The sequence below is a fragment of the Thunnus maccoyii genome, chromosome 15 (assembly GCF_910596095.1).
Source record: "Thunnus maccoyii chromosome 15, fThuMac1.1, whole genome shotgun sequence".
NCBI classification, from domain to species: Eukaryota; Metazoa; Chordata; class Actinopteri; order Scombriformes; family Scombridae; genus Thunnus; species Thunnus maccoyii.
The window spans coordinates 14498972-14517034 of record NC_056547.1 but is presented as its reverse complement, the minus strand read 5'-3'; the positions used below and the strand labels follow the sequence as shown (position 1 = coordinate 14517034).

Here is an 18063-nt window from a genome sequence, read left to right as displayed (position 1 = left end):
ATGTAATGTTCACATTTATATCATTGTTAACTGAACTGTTAATATGTCATACATTATCTCTTTGCTACTTACTGTCTTCTTCACCGCTAAATACAACCACAGCCATTAAGTGTCCATTAGTATGTTTAACTGAAGCTCAGTAATTATTCGACTATAGCAAAGTCTTTGAGCAAAAGTAAATGCTTTTCACCTCAGGACTAAAATGTATTTAAAGATTCAGCTCTCTCTAATATGTGATTTCTGAGTGTGTTTTGAAGCACGCTATATGCCTTTACTGTAGTACTCTTGGAGGCCAAGATGAAATCAGAATGGATGTACTTTCTCACCATGGGAACTGCTGTAAGTTCATTTAATCATCCTTGTACTTGCATCATGTCGTTTACAGACTGTACCCAAGCTGAGTGAGTGTGGTGCCTCACTCTGGGACTCAGGCTCACTAAAACACTCTTTTAGTGAGCCTGGTCTCTAGGGAAAAGCTGCCATAAGGGGGGTTCCAAGAAACTGGGTGTTTTTTCAACTGTATTTCAATCAGTAAAGACACCACATGTAAATCCATCCATTTTAATAACTCAAGAGACTTTGTTCCTGTCAATTACATTGATTTAAATGGGTAAAACCCTATAAATAGCAGCCATTTAGACATCCCCCCTTGGAAGTCATACAAGAGGCCTTGACACTTGGGTGATGGAGGGGTGAAGTGGCATAGACAGAAGAGAGTGTATAACAGATAAGGTAGTTTAAATGTCCTTCAGTGAGGGTGATTATTGGTTGACAAGAAAGCTTGCAAATAATTCCCATTGAAATCTCTGGATAATAATTGAGGGAGCTCCAGTGTGATGAAATTAGAACAATAATTGTCTTCCTGCTTGAACTTCTGCAAAAAGCTTCATTAGTGTAATTACCATTTGAGACCTAAAGGCATTTACACTGAAACAACAAATCAGATTGGATTACTTATGGTAAAAGTTTGATCTTTTATGCATGTAATTTCTGAAGATCAAATTTTGATAATGGATTGGTGGTAGCTTGAGGGTAATAGAAGAAAATGATTGCTAGTATGAATCTGTGGGCTGCCTGGGAAAACTGCTCGAAGTTCCCTTTAGCAAGGTGCTGAAACCCAGCTGCTCCGTTGCCAAGGCTGTGGTAGAACAAGGCAGTTTCCAGATGTGACTGGGTGTGTACTCTCACCCCTAGGCTGCAGCTGGAAGTGGGAATGTGTTCTCACTCATCTTGCCTGTTAAATAAAAAAAAAGAACATGAACAGCTCTACCCTCAAAGCTAGAAACCAGTGAATCATGTTGCCAAATAATCTCTGAGTTGTCAATGGCCACAGGAACAATACACGAGAACACAATTTTACAGTGAATTTACCCTTTAAATAGGTCAACTTTTATTATTTTCAGGGTCATACTTTTTCAAGCAAAACAGTATTGCTATGCAATTAGTTATATCTTCTTATTATATAAGAACTAGGGGGAAAGCCACGGACACCTAGTCAGTTAGTGAGTCACACATTCAGTCAGCGGGTGAGTCACACACTGCTATCCAGCTACCAGTAAGCTACAGCTACAGCCATCAAGGTAATGGCTCATCCAGCCAGAAGTACATGCATCAAGTACAAAAATATGAAGGATGTTAAAAACTGAATGATAAAAATAGACCTGAAAAATGTTGCAGTAAACTGTGAAGTGATAAAAAGCCGAATCATGATGTGACTAACTTAGGGTGATTAACAGGTATAAAACAGAGAAAACGGCATCATTTAAGGCTATTTTGGCTGATTTTTGATGACATTTATTAATTATTGCCCCTGTGTGTAATAATAATAGTAAATAATATATCAATAAATAAATTCAACCTCAATAAATAAATAAAAAAGCACTACCACCAAGGGTCTCAACGGTTTGGCAAAATCATCAAGTTTCATGTGGTTTCAGTTTCATGTAGGATGTAATGGTACAGCTATTTTTTTTAAAAAAAAGAACATTTTGTCTTGGTTTGAGTATTTCATTCTTTGTAAATATCATACTGTAGCTTGAATGAAGAGTTGGAACAAGCAGTTACAGAATACATTTGTGATGGTTGCAAGGTTACAAGGAAATTCATAAATTCCAGCATACTCTGAAATACACCTGAAAATATGCCTCAATAAATTCAAAAGCGGTTTAACTGAATTACTGCTGATTTCACTTTAAGATGTGCAATATAACAATTCAATGGAGTTCATTTGTCATTTCCCCCTGCCAGGCCTAAGCATTGTTTTTTTTTTTTGTTTTTTTTTAAAGCATTTTAAGATGTTTTCTAAACTAAAATGTGTTAAACAAGTAGCGTAGCTCCATGCTCAGTGCGCAGTGTGCGGTCAAGAAAGAGAGAGAAAGCATGTGTGTGACGATGAGACTGAACCTGCCTACCATCCAAGAGCAGGCTGAGCAGGCAGAGAGCAGGAGAGTTTCTGCCAAAAACAAGCACAGAGAACCGGGGAGACATGAGAGCAGCTGCTCGCTAACAGCTACGTGTGTTTATAGCAGAGAGCAGCAACTCTGCAGCAGCAACAGAGTGCTGCAACTCTGCTGCACTAAATATTACCAATGATGCAGTAATGAGGATCCTCAGAAGACCCTGTATATTTTTCTCTGAATCACACCCTCTCAGTCATCTTTATCTCTTCTCCTCCTGTATTAGCAATTAGCTCTGCATGCCCTGTTTGCTTCGAATGATCACACCTTTACTTTTAAGTCTACTAAACAGATTTAGACATGAGGATTCTAGTGAGTTTAAAGTTAATTTTGTGTTTTTATTATCGTGTTTTCAGGTATACTTTAAAGCAATTAAAAATACAGCCAATGAATCTCATTCAGTCGTGTGTTGTTAGTGTCAAAAATGGACTCAGTGAGGGAAATGTATTCAAGCATCTCCATTTTAATCGTATTGTCTTGGATTTAGTCAAATCCCCTCACTTTATGGGACTCTGATTGTCATTTTAGGTGTCATTCCACAGTACCATTTTATTTTACTCAACCCTCATAAATACACAGACATACTGGTTGCTATTCAGTTAGCCAAACAGTGCCTCTTTGTTCCAGTTGGACCCCTTTGAACAATTTGCAGTGCACACCATCACACATGGAACCCACCAAAAATTCCTACATTGTACAGTTATTGTCATTTACAAAGTCATCCAGTCAACCAGAATTTTACTACTGTTGCACTTACTGTAAGTAGCTCAGTTAACAGTGTCAGGTAAAAGCCTAGAGTGTCTAGTCAGTCAGCCATTCAGTCTGGCGGTCAGCCAGTTAGCGGGTCAGTCAGTCAGCCATCTAGTCAATTGAATGGTTGCCAGAGGTTCCATTTACTGTACGTATTTTAGTCTGAACATTGAGAAATAATGCCTGGCTCTTATTAATGAACATTAACATCACAGAAAGTGGAGGTGGATGCAGCAGAAAAGTAAGAGTGGAGAGATCCTGGCAATGCTGAAAGTCAGAATGGCACAGTATACTTGAAAACACGATGATTAAAAGCACAAAATTAACTTTAACCTCACTAGAATCCTCATGTCTAAATCTGTTTTGTAGACTTAAAAGTAAAGGTGTGATCATTCGAAGCAAACAGAGCATGCAGAAAAATGCTAAAACAGGAGGAGAAGACTTAAAGATGACTGTGAGGGTGTGATTCAGAGAAAAATATACAGGGTTGTCTGAGGATCCTCATTACTGCATCATTGGTAAATATTTTCTCTAAAATCTCAGATGTTGGGGCTTCTGGCCAGAGTGGCAGTATGTAAAGAGAGTGTTGTTGAGCTCCTCGCGAGAAATACTAAAATTCGATCATATTGCTCTTATTTTGTGCATTAGCGTCTTAAAAGTTATTTCCATAGATCGCTGAGTGCTTAACAATTGATGTTTTGACAGTCTGAAACAAAGTTTTAAATCAATATTGAAGCAAAATGAACAAGAGTCCGAGTGGCGGCAGAGAGGCACTGTGCTAGCCATAGTGCTAGCTCTGATCTCCAAGCAACAAACAAAGAAACACACGACCACAGCTAGCAACCAACATATGGTGTTTCAAGCCATTAATACACTCAAAAAAGACCTGATGGCAAAAATAGAAGAAAAGGCAGTAGCCCAATCTGCAGAGCTCCAGAGCCAGGTTGACCAACTCCAGGTTGAATTACAAAGTCCTTCGAAGATGGACGAGAACATGGCAAACATATAACTGAGTTTGTAGCCAGCCTGCTAAAAGATGGACTGAACCTCAAGAAGCCCCCTGCTTTTGGACAAGGCACACCACAACCACAACAATGAACCACCTTGTAGTGAGATGCCACCACTTTTCTGAAAAAGAGGAGATCCTGAAGAAAACCATAGAAATGAAGTCAGTGACAACAGCCCACGGCGACAGGATTCGCATCCTCCCCACCTTCACCCAGGAAGTGAGCAAGCAATGAGCAGCCTTTAATGAGGTGAGGGGTCTACTCCGAAACTGTTAGGGTGTCCGCTACGGTTTGAGATACCCAACAGTTTTGAGGACTACAACACAAGAAGGAAAGGAGACAAGTTTCAAAGACCTGTTACAAGCTAAGTATTTCATTCTGAAGAACTGAAAGTGGACATAGGCTATGGAGTTTTCATGCCTCAGTAGAGCTCTTGGTAAGTTCAGGTCACAGTATCCCCCTTTCTTGTCACTGCTGGAGGAGGAGTAGGCTTGGAAAGCAAGAAAGCTTGCTAGTCTGGCTGCAGCCACCTATCCAATCCTTTTGGTACCACTGTGTTTGAAAAGTTTGTATAATCTTTCTCCGCTTCTGCTGGGTAAGATTCTGTAGGTTAGGTGTTTCCACAGCTCTTTTTTGTTCATAAGACAATGTTGAAAATCTTTTAAAGTAAGAAATATCCATGCTGACTGCCACAGTTAAGCTATCTGCACTAGGTACTGGGGAAGGATGCAAGCAAGAAGGAGGAGTGGATGTCACGTGACAGAAGATCTCAGCAAGGGTTGGTCTTTGCCTCATTGTTGATCATTCAACACAGTGTGAAAACCAACTATGCATACGCAAATCTATCAAAACGTTGGCCTTTGCACCAATCCTGCAGACAGAGGCACAGATAGCCTCTGCCTCAGCCCATGGCCTTAAACTTCTTTAAGTTAAGGCTCTTTAAGCGAGAGCCTGCCTAAGACTCAGAAACTAAGTTTCCTTGTGCCAGCAGCTAACACACAAGTCTGCTGGTCAGTTTAACAAGTACAGGAGCCATGAAATGGAGTTAGCTTGCCGCTAACTCTACACAAAGGATGGACCTGGGCTCTCTATACGACTGGAGTGCTGTCTCCCCAGCAATGCCTGCATCTTTCAGCTTCAGAGCCAAAGCCTTAACAGCCTGACTCACCCACGGATTCACCGGCTACAAAGCAGAACGCCACAAAGCATCTCTTCCTTCATGGACAGGTAACAACTGGGCATAGCCTAGCAACACAGTGAAGCATAGCACGGCTAAGCAAGAATGTTTAACTCAAACAATGTACTGTACATGTATTGATTTGGTTAAGGTTATACATTGAACTGTTGTTGTGATGTCCTTGTTGCTTATAGTCAGGTTACTGCATAGCCACACCACTAGGTTAATGTTAGCATGCTTAACACATGTTACATCCAGTAACTAGGCCTTGCATGCAACTAACCTCGTTTTAACCTGGCACCTTTAGCATAAACCAATTGGCCTTGAATAGAGAACTACACAGTTAAGAGGTTAAAACCTAGTTTGGCAAACTTTGGTTCAGGCAGCACATGTGGTTCAAGACACCACATGGTCTGGCCTTTTATCTTTGTAGTTCCCTTTATCAGCCAAATTGTCGGCATGCCATGTGCTCAGACACCAGGTGACTGCAGCCATCTTGCTATTGTCTTCTCTACACACACACACACACACACACACACACACACACACACACACACACACTCACACACACTTGTATATAGGTACAGATTAACTAGATTAGTATTGTGTGTTGCTTTTACCCTTTGTTAAATAAATGCTTTTGGATATACCTGTTGTCTGTTTTAATGTTGCACAAGAATGAGTTTTGCCAACCCTTGCTCTGTACAGAATTCCAAATCCTTCAACCATAACTAACTACTTATATGGTGATTTTGTTCATAGTTATTAAATTAATTATTAATCAAAGTCCCAAATTCATAGATTAGTACACTTTGAGACTGAATTGGCTATCTTTTTCCCTGAGTCCAGGGTGGTGCCACGTTATTATTAATTCTTATTCATAATTTTATTGATTTAAATAATTAACGATTATCTTTGATAATCGTTAATTATTGCTGATAGCCAAACTTATAGCCACGGCCCAACAAAGCTGTGGCAAAAAGGAGCAAACAAAACTTTTAAAACAACAATTCTAACTAGTTTTACCGGAGTATGTGTAATCCTGAGACAAATTATGAATAATGAAAATTTAAAACTAAATAAATAAATAAAATTCATAAATTCTGAATTATTGATATGAAGAAATTATAATCATTTAATCTCAACATTCCTTTTTAGCTTTGGTGAGGCACGGCCTACTACCCTGCCTACCCTGACCGCACATCACTGAAGAAGATGCGGTCTCTCATGCGAGAGACCAGCACTGAGTCATGTTTGATAATGTTAACACACTCTGCATCACAATGCTGCATCAATATAGAGGTCTTTCGTCAGTTTCACAACACATGCAAAGCTGGAACAATTAATACAGGTACAATACCTTTAATATAAACAGATATATACTGTTTACCCTTATGTTAAAGTTGGTATCCATGCTTTTTTGGACTAAAAGATCATATACCCATTTTAGAATATCATAAAACATGCAAACCTTTTCTATACTATGGTATTGTTGATTGGCTTAACATGGCTGCATCCCTCCGAGTTAAGCACTAGCTCAAAGCAAAGCTATTGTATTTCACAGCATTTTTTGTATTTTTACACCTTAAAATCAAACATATAGGTTCAGTAGTATCACACTGTGCAAACAGGCACCCTTTCCAAGTTTTACCATGGCAGATTCAAACCAAACAAATAGCAGGCTTCACAAAACATTCCATAACAGTTACAGCTACAGGCTTATCACCACTGAAAGTCATATATTTAAACTTTAAAGCCATAATGCACTCACACACTTTATTGTATCAAATACTCACAGCCTGTAGGCTTGAAAAGTGGTTGTTAAAAGTTGATAGTTTCATCCCTCACAGAGAGCAGCAACTTTAGTATGCTTGAATACATGTCATTATGTTAGTGAAAATGCGACAGTGAGCTTGTAATGACAAGGCTGTCTTGCTCAGAGTGGAAGGAAAGGCCTATCTGAGGTTTTGGAAATGACCCAGACAGTTTTCTATTAACCATAATCTAACTAATTCAAGAGGGCAAAACATGATGGAGCTCCAGGACATGATGGAAACAGAGGTTGGACTGACTGCTCTTGCTGACCTTTGATGGTCACCCTGTTTGAATTCTAGGTAGCATCTCATAATCAATAGGCTGTTTCAGCATCCAAAGTTTCATTTTAGAAAGCATTTTTTTCTCCAACATCAGTATAATGAAAAATGTCACAGCATTGCACAGCAGCATTACAGACGAATATACAGCATTGCTGTATATTAGTGGGACCTCAACTCTTACCCCAACCTGTGACTGTTTTTGCAATGACCGAAACTCAAAAAAAGGAACGAATCAATGGATATCCGCAGGCTTCCTCATTAATGTTAGTGTACATTTAACAATAACTGAACATAGCATGATAATGTCTATTTTGATGCGTAGAAGATCTATCTACTGCCCTCTGTAATAATTCATTCAGTTACTCACAGTTAGCATGTCTGCCTCCTTGTGACCAGTATGAGGTATGCCTCTATTACCTTGTAAGTACCATATGGAACATGTAGGGTGTTTTTATACGTTTAGATGTTTTTTACTTGGTTCGACACTGTGTGTTGCAATAATTACAATGCATTGCAGGCCGAAAACATACCTGAAGGGCTGTTTATATACAAGGAAACCTTCATTTTATATTTGCAAAATTAGATAAATAAGATAGAGACATAGTTCTCCTTCTAGATCCAGACAACACTATCTTCCTTCCCTTCACATGTGTTTGTGTGTGCGCCTGTTTGTCTGTTGTCAATGTGTGTGTCAGGTATGAACAATCTGTTTCCTTCCCCGCGGCACAACCTACCAATCACATCCCTCCATCATCTCTCTTCATTACGTATTCATGAGTTTCTGTGTCTGCAGGGCTGTGATTGGCTCTTAATGAACAACTGACGGCATTATCAGTCAGCCAATGCTATGGCAACCAAATAAGTCAGTCAGTACAAAAGAAACACCAGTCAACCACTGGTACAGAAACATTATTCAACTCGAGCAGTGAGACAGCATACCCCTCAGGGAGGTTGACATATTGGATATTGTCGACTGCATGGTACCTTTGATATGACTCTCATAATGTCTCAAACCTACTCATGATCAAGTGCATACATCTTGAAATGCAAATTGCACTGGATAATTACAGCAGAGAAAAAAGACAGCATTTAGTACATATGGAATATACCATTTAGTTTTGTGTAAATAAATCCCCAAGTCCTTTTCCTTGTCAGCTTTGGCTTCAGAACCATTAGTCAAACCGAGTACAGAGACACTGCAGGCCTCAGGGGGTTCATATGAGCTCATAAATCCATGAACTACCCCTTTATCATCTTTTATATTATTTTGAGAGCTTGCATTTCACCAGTGCTGGCTTTCATTGTTGACTCGGTGTTCAGCTTTTGCTGTCTCCAAAGGACCGTTAGCACTGGGATCATTAGAGTACTGTAAGCGTAGCAGAGAATGTAGCTGGTTGAATGAATGCAGCTAGTTTGCATAGACACAATCTGGTGATGTTGCGTGATGGCTGGTCTGTGGTTACAAAATAGCTCATAAAATGTGGAGGATGTGTACAGCACTGACAACTGTCTTCACCCACTGATTGCACTCACTACTTGCATATATTAAAATGTGATTAACTCAGTGTAGGCAGACATATATATTGAGAATTGCAGCCTACCCAATCATTAACATTTCTATCAATTCTTTCTGTCTGGTTGTATTAACATTTGAGTTAGCTAGATATATCAAATAAACACATATACCACAAAGCAATTGTCATATAAAATATATTCTTTTATATCTGAATTAACATATTATACTTTATGACACTTGCCAGATTACGAAATGCACATTAAATCATCTGGTCTCTCTTCATCCTATTTTTTTCAGAAGTCATTGTCAGAACAGTGGAAAATTGCAGTAGATTTCATGTCAATTAAAATTTTTAAAAAAGTATTAGCTATTCACTAGTATTAGCTACTAATTATTATTAACATATTAATCAACTTATCAACATATCTTGCAGCATGGATTGTTTCATTTATGATTCAGTAGTAGTTGTCTACATCAGATCTCATCTCTTTGACTTAAACAGCCAACCAATTTAATATAAACTGCTCAAAACCATACATTAGCCTCAGTGAATGAATCACTTTCACTCATATCTGCTTGTTAATCTCGTGAAACTACATATTCAGTTTTGAAAATCTGACTGACACAACTATGTCTGACAGTTTTTAAATCTCTCCATGATATATTAGTACTCATTCTACATCATGGGTTACTGTACACAGCAACAAATATTTGCTTTACTTATGTGGGTACATTAAAACATCAGCGATGAACATGTAGCCCAAAAGCTGGTGAGTTCAACCAAAGTGCGTGATGCATCTCCTTAGAGAATGTTTCACTGCTCCATACTACAAACCTACATCAGACTGCGGAAGATGGTTTTGTTGTAAAATGTGGTTCAGCGTATATTTTTATTGAGCTAGGTTTTGCTTAAGTGTCTATTTACTTACTGTTAAATGTTAGTCGAATTCCGTGTTTATTCTGTTGCTAGTTATATATAGTTTTGTTAAATATGCAACATTTTAGTTCATAAATATGGTTTATTTAAATGCAGCTGCCCTTCCATCTGTTGTTTGCAGTAAAGCTGCTGCTTGTAGGCTAGAATATTAACATGGGCATATTTAACTTTGATGCATATTCACACGGGACAGGTTTTATGATGCATATTAACAGGGTCTTGATACAGTGAATGAATTTGCACGGGCAAAAACAAATTTGACTTTAAACTATTTTTGGCCCAGATTCTCTGATTTGGCTGCCTAACCAGGGGGTGGGGAGGGGGTACATTTCAGACCTGATTGTAAGACTTTGATCTTGATCAGAGCTTCCCCTGGTTGTCACAAATAACAAGAGTCTGTTGATAAATGTTCTTAATTTCTGACAATTGGGACATTTTCAAATGCGAGTGTAATCTGAGGGCAGTAATACAATTATGCAATATATTGTATATCACCCCTTTCTGTCCTGTTGGTTCAAGGGAAGCTTTTTTAACTTAAGCTGAGATCTGTGTTTTTTTATGTTTACAAATCAGCATTATATCATCCAGTGTCATTAGGACAGAAGGCTTTATGCATCCAAAATTGTTAATGTCATGTTCGCAATGCAGTGGAATAGAAAATATATTCACTTCATTCTTGTTATATATTCTTTCGAGCTACATGTTTAAATGCAGCTATATTTAGTTGTTCCAAATTGATAGCAAAATGACCTGAAAACATATGAATGAGTGGGGCATGTATGAATCACTGCTCCTAAATATTATAATAAGATGCTTTTTATCTGAGATCAGAGATACTGTATCAGATATCAAGCATGTGCCCCCTCATTTTGAATGGGTATGACATCAGTGTCAAGAAAAGCAAATTCCATTCTTTGTGTAGGTGGATTGCTGTGAAGTTAGTTGAAATGTTATTATATTCAGTTTATGTGAGTGCGTTGCTCAGAGGCAGCTATAAGCAGCTATGATACATTAGTTGCTTTGAGCAAACTCATTAACAGGAGAATTTATGAAAGAAATGATTTTATAATGTAAGGAATGTTCATATTTGTTCATGATTAGTTTGATTTATTGATACACAGAATTGCATAACATAATTGCAACTTGAAATAACGTATAAGTCTGCTTGAGGGGTGAATATGAGCAAATAATACAACATACAGGATCAAAATACATTAAAGCCTAAAATGAATGTGCTTTTAAAGCAAACTCTGTCAAGTTTAAAAATAAATCACTATGTAAAAAGTGTTTTTGATCAGGAGGTACAAGTACTGCACCTTTTAAAAGAGAAACTCTTGGTCACTTTTTACACCAATAAATGGACATGATTTCCCATTCCAACTCACACAAAGGGACATTTAGAGTTGAATCACAATAAAAAACAAGATGCATTTTATTTTGAGTCACACTGCTCATGGTTCGATGCAAACCTAGTGAGTTACCTTCATATATTTACTGTCTAGTGTGTAATGAAGTATGTTTATCATATAAGAAAAAGTGATCATGTGTAGGTGTGGTTCAATTAAGGATCACACAATATCACTTTTCATTTAATTTATGATAGAAGATGATGTATTATCACTTTTAAAAGACTGTCTAAAGAAATGTAAGTGTAATGTAACTACAATGTAATTTTAATGTCTAATTTAATGTATAGGTTTGTGATTCATGCTCATGTTCAACAAGCAATGTTGATGTCTTGAAAGTAGTAGTGCTTATACAATGATAATGTGTTAACAACTGGTTCTACACAAAGATATACAGAACTGTATTTCACTAATGCTGTTGCTACAGAATACGTTTGGACCAACAAAACTTAAGCTGCTTAGCAAGTGTATTCATCTTAGGCTCATCTGCTATATTAAAATCTGTTTTACAATGATTAATTAAGTGACTACAGTAGTAATACATCTTTCATTCACATTAAGTGTTCTAGGGTGGGGGTTCTTATCTCTCGCTTTGGCACATGACATTACTATGCTTGTAAGTTAACACAATAATACACAAATGGATTGTGAGGCCACATTACATTAGATTAATCGTTAGCACATTAATTGATTTGGTGTAATGTCAACATGATAAGTAGAACACCACTAACACATGTGCATGTGCATTGCAACATTAGGATAATTATTGGCATAAAATACACATGCTGTAATTTAACCATGTCGGACAAACTACCACTGATGTATGTGCACATGTAGCCACTGTATAACATGAGCATAATTGTAGCCCATTAACTCATCTGCCATTTGTCACCATTCAATGGATTAATCAGGTCATTAAGAAAACGACATCTGTCAGCCACTCTATCAGAAATTCATTAAGGTGATTTTTCACTGTACTTTGTCATTCAGGACAAGATATATTTGTGTTTATGTTTTCATTATTTATGATGGTGACATATTCATTCATTTTGATAGAGTAGAGCAGAAAAAAAAAATCAAATCTAGAGGAGGTCAAATTTAGACTACCTCGGGGTGTTTTGTTTTTATCATTACTGCATGGATTCAAATACAGCTCTCACCCACTCACTTTGTCTTCTACACTCTTATCTTCCCAACCATACATGCTGAGCTACAGTAACATACTGTACAAACACAACACCGATGACCCTGTAATGAAATGATGTTACCCATTTTAGAAAACAGAGCTCATGCTGACAGGGATCCTTCTGTCAGTTTGTCTCCTCGTGTCTTTGATTTACTTTGATTAAAGGAGCCATTTATTTTCTAACGTACCATTATCTGAATGCTTTGATTACAGAGCTGCATCATTGTCATTTTGATTAAAGCTGCAATTTCCCTTACCAGCTTTTGTTCAGAATATGATGGGGCTTCCAGCAAAACACCTTGACATCTGATGTATGTGTCTGAGTGACAGAGAGAGAAAAAGATTAAGCTTCTTTATGAACAAAAAACCCTTGAATGGTGCAATTGTTGAAATCATTTCTCCTACTTCCTTGCCTCTTTTTGCTTGTGTCTTTCTCTTTTTGTCTCTCTCACTCTGCCCCTCTCGATGTTTGTTTCCACCATTTTAAAATTTTTACTTTGCCTTTGTCACTTTCTTTTCTGCTGCGCTCTTCTCTCTCTCAGCATTGCGAGGGAGAAGAATCTGCCATTTTCTTTTTAAATTCTTTTGCTGTATCTCTATTTTTTATTTCTCTTTATCCAAACTATTCTCTGATTTTTCTTCTCTTTTCTGTATTCTGTTCTCCTCTGCAGTGAAGCGATCAGTAGATTTTAAATCGCGGGGCGTTAAATTATTCCCTGGCAAAGACTCCAGCAACAAGTTTTCAATATGTGAGTTCACATCTTAATGTCACTTTGGCTAATGATCTGACGTGTGATGGCTTGGTTTGACATGGACTGGCTTTGTTTCATTTTGTTTTTGCTTTTATTAATTTTGTCTCTTAAAAAGGCTGCTAGTTTCAACACTTTTGTGCCTCTGATTACCGACAACACAAATCTTGCAATACTTTTGTAGACAACACATGGTAACATCAATTCAAAGAAACTAAGTGCCAATATTTGTGAACATTTATGTCATTTTTATACACAAATATGTTGAAAATGGCGCAGCCTTTATAAGAGTCTGCTTCTTTATTCTGCCTGCCTGCTGTATTTTTGTTGTTTGATATTTTGTATATGTATTTTGGTCATGGTGTCTTGGTTTATGCATGCCTCTTCATGGCCTGCTCTGATATATTTAATCATGGTCTGTTTTGATAAGCTTTAACTATGGTTTGTTTTGGCTTGCTTGGGGCTTGTTTAGGGAATGCGAATCAGCTGTTATGCTATTGTTTTCCGCCCCCTCATGCTGCTTCTTCTTTCTTTCCTCATCCTTCTCTTCTCTTTCCTTCTTTTCTCTTCACACACCTACAACACATTTGTAGACCTTTATACACAGGTCATTGTGCACATCAAAGCAATTATTGACATGTAACAACATTTAGGTATCACTGTAGTCTCTACTGTTAGAGGCATATTGAAACACTATTGCAAATGTGTTATTCTAACAAAGTTTAGAATTGTTTATCAAATGTGGAGCCCTGAGCTAAGATTCAGATGTCCACCTTTGATAAGTGAAAACATTATCATTAATTATCATTAATTTACTGCTCTTCTGTAGGAGTCACCAAAATTTCTTTTAGCTTTGCACGAAAAAGTCACTTTAGAAACTGTTTAATCAGACACCATGAGGGGAAATTATCAAGTGTATGGGTGTCATGGTTTATAGGTCATTTGAAGTACAGTAATGCAAAAATGGCTCCATGAATATTATGTCATTCCAATCAAAGCCTCCTTTTCAACACTCAAAAAGCATGAAAAATCTCAAGAAAAAGAGCACTACATTTGTTTGAGGTTTCACTTATTAAAGCTGTCAGTACCCTCTTCAGCCTCATATATTTTAGAGTTATTTTACATCCAATTCACTCTTTCTCTTATTCTCTGCCTCTTTACAAGACCACTTCCACTCTCTCTTTGTCTCTCTGTCACGCACACATTCCCTCACACATTATACTGTGTATGAAGATCAGTTGCAGATAATAGTGATGATATTTATATGCTTTTATATCACCTAGTTTAATCACAAACAGCACAGCACACGCATTTATTACACTTACATATACAGTATACACACACACACACACACATTTTCACACCCAGAGGTACATTCTCATGCATAAATATTGAACATGCATATGCACATATTTGAACATCTACAGGGACATATGCAAACATATGTGCAGATGCAGCAAAACAAGGACATACTGTACGCTATTACATGCCGAAACACAGAGACACGCACGCACATACACGTAAATAGACCTGTTGTTACTTGGTTTGCATGCTTTGTAATGATGCATTTTTGAACTTATATGATTTATTTGCTTGTCCACTTTGTGTTCGTGTGACTGTTTGTTTATGTGTGAATGTCATCAATACTGTATGAGTTGATGGAAAGGCGATGGCTGAGCTAAGCACAGCAGAGAGACACGGTGCATCACAGATTCACCAGGTTTCCTGACAGGCTGCAGAGTCATGGTTGAGGTTTGATTCTACAGATGTGAATTTGTATGTTAATTAGTCTAGCTCTGATTGGTTCAGATGTTGCTCTGCTTTGACTGGGTTAACTCTTCAGTGAAGCGCAAAACTTTGTGTGTGTCTGTCTTTGTCTGCACATATAGTTGTTTATGTTTCTGTACACGTGTTTCTGTATATGTGTGTAAGTATGTGACTTTTGTGTTTTTTGTGAGTGAGCAGAGCACTCTGATACTGTAACCAGTCCCTCTGGTATGGTGTTAATAGTCCAGATGGTCAAATTAGCCGCTCCAACAAAGCAACAAACTATCTACTCTAACAAACACACAAACATATACAGACACACACACACACACTCACCACCTGCTGGGTTTGTTGATACAGACTAAACATGTACATGCCTGTTAGACACCCGGGGTTGGTGGATGTTTGTGTGAAATCAGACATGGGCAGTATTATCACGGCGTGTATTTGTTACACCCGACTGAGTTAACTGTTATCAGCACTTTTGTTTAAGATAAGATGAAAGTCTGGGCACCCTGGTGGCCTAATGGTTAAGGCGCGTACCATATAACCACAATGTCCATGGTTTGATCTCCAGCCGGAGGAACCCTGTAGCATGTCACACCTCTCTCTCTTCCCTTGTTTCCTGTCTACACTGACTCTCAAATGAAGGCAAAAATAAATTTAAAAAAAATGTTTACTTGAGGTGAACAGAGACTTACTGCAGCAGCAAACAACTTCTGAATGCATTGGATCATAAAATGTGGATGAAGATAGAAGTTTAAACCAATCTTGTCCTTTTTTTCTGAATCTGCAAAAAGCATATTATGAAATATTGAGTCTTAAAAATATTGTAGTCTACATTAAATAACATATAGAGAGTGTGAGAGTGAGGGTGTTTTTCCGTGCTCAAACAGGATTAAATCATACTAATGAAATTTGTGATCGACAAATACTGAATCATTATCTAGTTGATGCTTTAAAAAATCTCATTCCACACCAAAGTACATGATTTGTTGTGTTTCACACTCATTTGAATATCAGTTCATGCATTTGAATATCAGAATACACCATGGGGTGTTTTGTTTGCTCCATAGCTGAAGTAATTGAGCACACTAAGATAGTTTCTCCCTCTAGTAATATTCTACTGACATCAGGCATTAGGAAAGGATGAACGACTGAAAAAAATACACATAAAAATCCTCAGAGTGGCCTAAATTTACATTCGTTGGTGTGAATGAAAGATTAGGGGAACTCAAGGATTATTCATATCACTTTTCTCTCACCCTGATCACATGAAAGAGTACAAGAGATTCTGTCATGTGGGGCTCTAAATTGAGTAAAAATAGGTCATCAATGGACTCGGGCTCATTAAGAGACTGTATTGCATTTACTTTTTTGTGTGCCTACCTAAACAACTCCGTAGCACATGATGGATCCTTCTCAGTATTAGAAAAAAGTACCACAGAAAAAAAAGAGCTTTAATGTACAATGTGTTTTGAATGGGGGAAAGTATTAAAATGGAAATCTTTTGAATTGGAATAGAGCTGTTTGTGTTTTGCATTCGTTCTCTTACCTGACAGCTATGTTTCTTTGGCTTTCCCTGGGAAGACACAGAAGCGTTTTTTCCTTTTTCGCTTTTCGCCCAATGTACACACACAAAAACACATACGTACACGTTTACACACACTGTCCTTTGCTCAAAGTTAACCCAGCAGCTATGTTTCTTGAAACTATTAAAACTTTTAAATGCTCAAGAGAAAGCGGAGACTCTGAGTGGTTGAGGCTTATGGAAATAAAAATTCCTTACTGCAGTGTCTTTTAAGCAAAGCCAATGAAATATTGCTGTGGGGTTATTTGAATGGAAAAGAAGGCAGGGGAGACAGAGTGACAGTAAAAAGTAGTAAAAACGGCAAATGAAAGACTACATATGTACAGTACTGTCAACAGCAGTATTGTAATTAGAAACAGAGAAAGAGAGTAGAGATGCATCGTGTCAGGTGCGTGTTTGGTATTCGTCGTGATGTCGCAGACTCAAAGTATGTGTACAGTTCTGTCTGTTGTCTCTGTTCTACCACTGTGATGTTTGGAGTGTTACTGTCAAGATGAAAGAATTAAGATTGTATCTGAAGTGCTGTATCATCCCTGTCTGCCTACCTAACTCGTCTGTCTTTCTATCTCCCGGTCTGTCGAAACTGTTCCCCCTTCCGCCTGTTTCCTGCTCTCTACAGTGAATAAGTGACGAGGCAGGCAGGCTTCCAAAACCAAAAAGTGGAGGGTTTGAAATTCCTGTTTCATGCCAGGGTGCAATTGAAGCAGTTCTGTGTGTTGATTTGGCAGCAATGTGTATACCCTAGCAAAACAGTTTACATCAAATTCACAATGTACATTGATGATGATAGGTTATTCTTGGCTTCCACGAACACATGAAACATAAAAAGAAAAGGGCTTTATTATGTAGAACAATAAATTAAAGTCAGCATTAGCATCAGCCATGGATCTACCTGCATCTGAATGAACTGCTGTCTCTAAAAGGAGATTTTCCTTTCTGGAACCAGTGTTTGACTTAATGTGTATGCTTCACTCTTACCTGCCTGTCCCTGCCTCTCCACCTGTTTGTTTCTCTGTGTAGTAAATGAAGGTGGTGTGAGACAGGCGTCTAACTCCTGCCCTGACCCAGGAGAGCCAGAGAATGGAAAACGCCATGGCAACGACTTCAGGTACAATTGGCGCTCACAAACAGGCACAGACTTAAAATTGTATGCTTCCAGGCAATTTTACTGTCTGCAAGCATACAAGTCTGCACACATTAGCACGTTTTCCTCAAACACCTTTTATATACATTTTTTCTGTCGTGTCTTCCCTCTGTGTGCAATTGTGTGTTTTTATGTAGCATTGGCAGCGTGGTTCAGTTCAGTTGTGGAGAAGACTATGTTCTTCAGGGCAGTAAAACCATCAGCTGCCAGAGAGTGGCTGAAGTCTTCGCAGCCTGGAGTGACCACAGACCAGTCTGTAAAGGTAAGAAATAGCATCTGCA

General features: G+C 38.0%; 1 protein-coding gene across 1 annotated transcript in view; it reads left to right on the top strand.

Annotated features, from left to right (window-relative positions):
- Positions 1 to 18063, top strand: part of csmd3b (CUB and Sushi multiple domains 3b) — a 386683-nt gene that overhangs the window by 224758 nt on the left and 143862 nt on the right. Inside the window, exons 8-10 of the mRNA XM_042434723.1 lie at positions 13203 to 13280; positions 17659 to 17746; positions 17920 to 18044. Coding sequence (XP_042290657.1) covers positions 13203 to 13280; positions 17659 to 17746; positions 17920 to 18044 — 291 coding nt within the window. The remainder of the gene's footprint in view (positions 1 to 13202; positions 13281 to 17658; positions 17747 to 17919; positions 18045 to 18063) is intronic.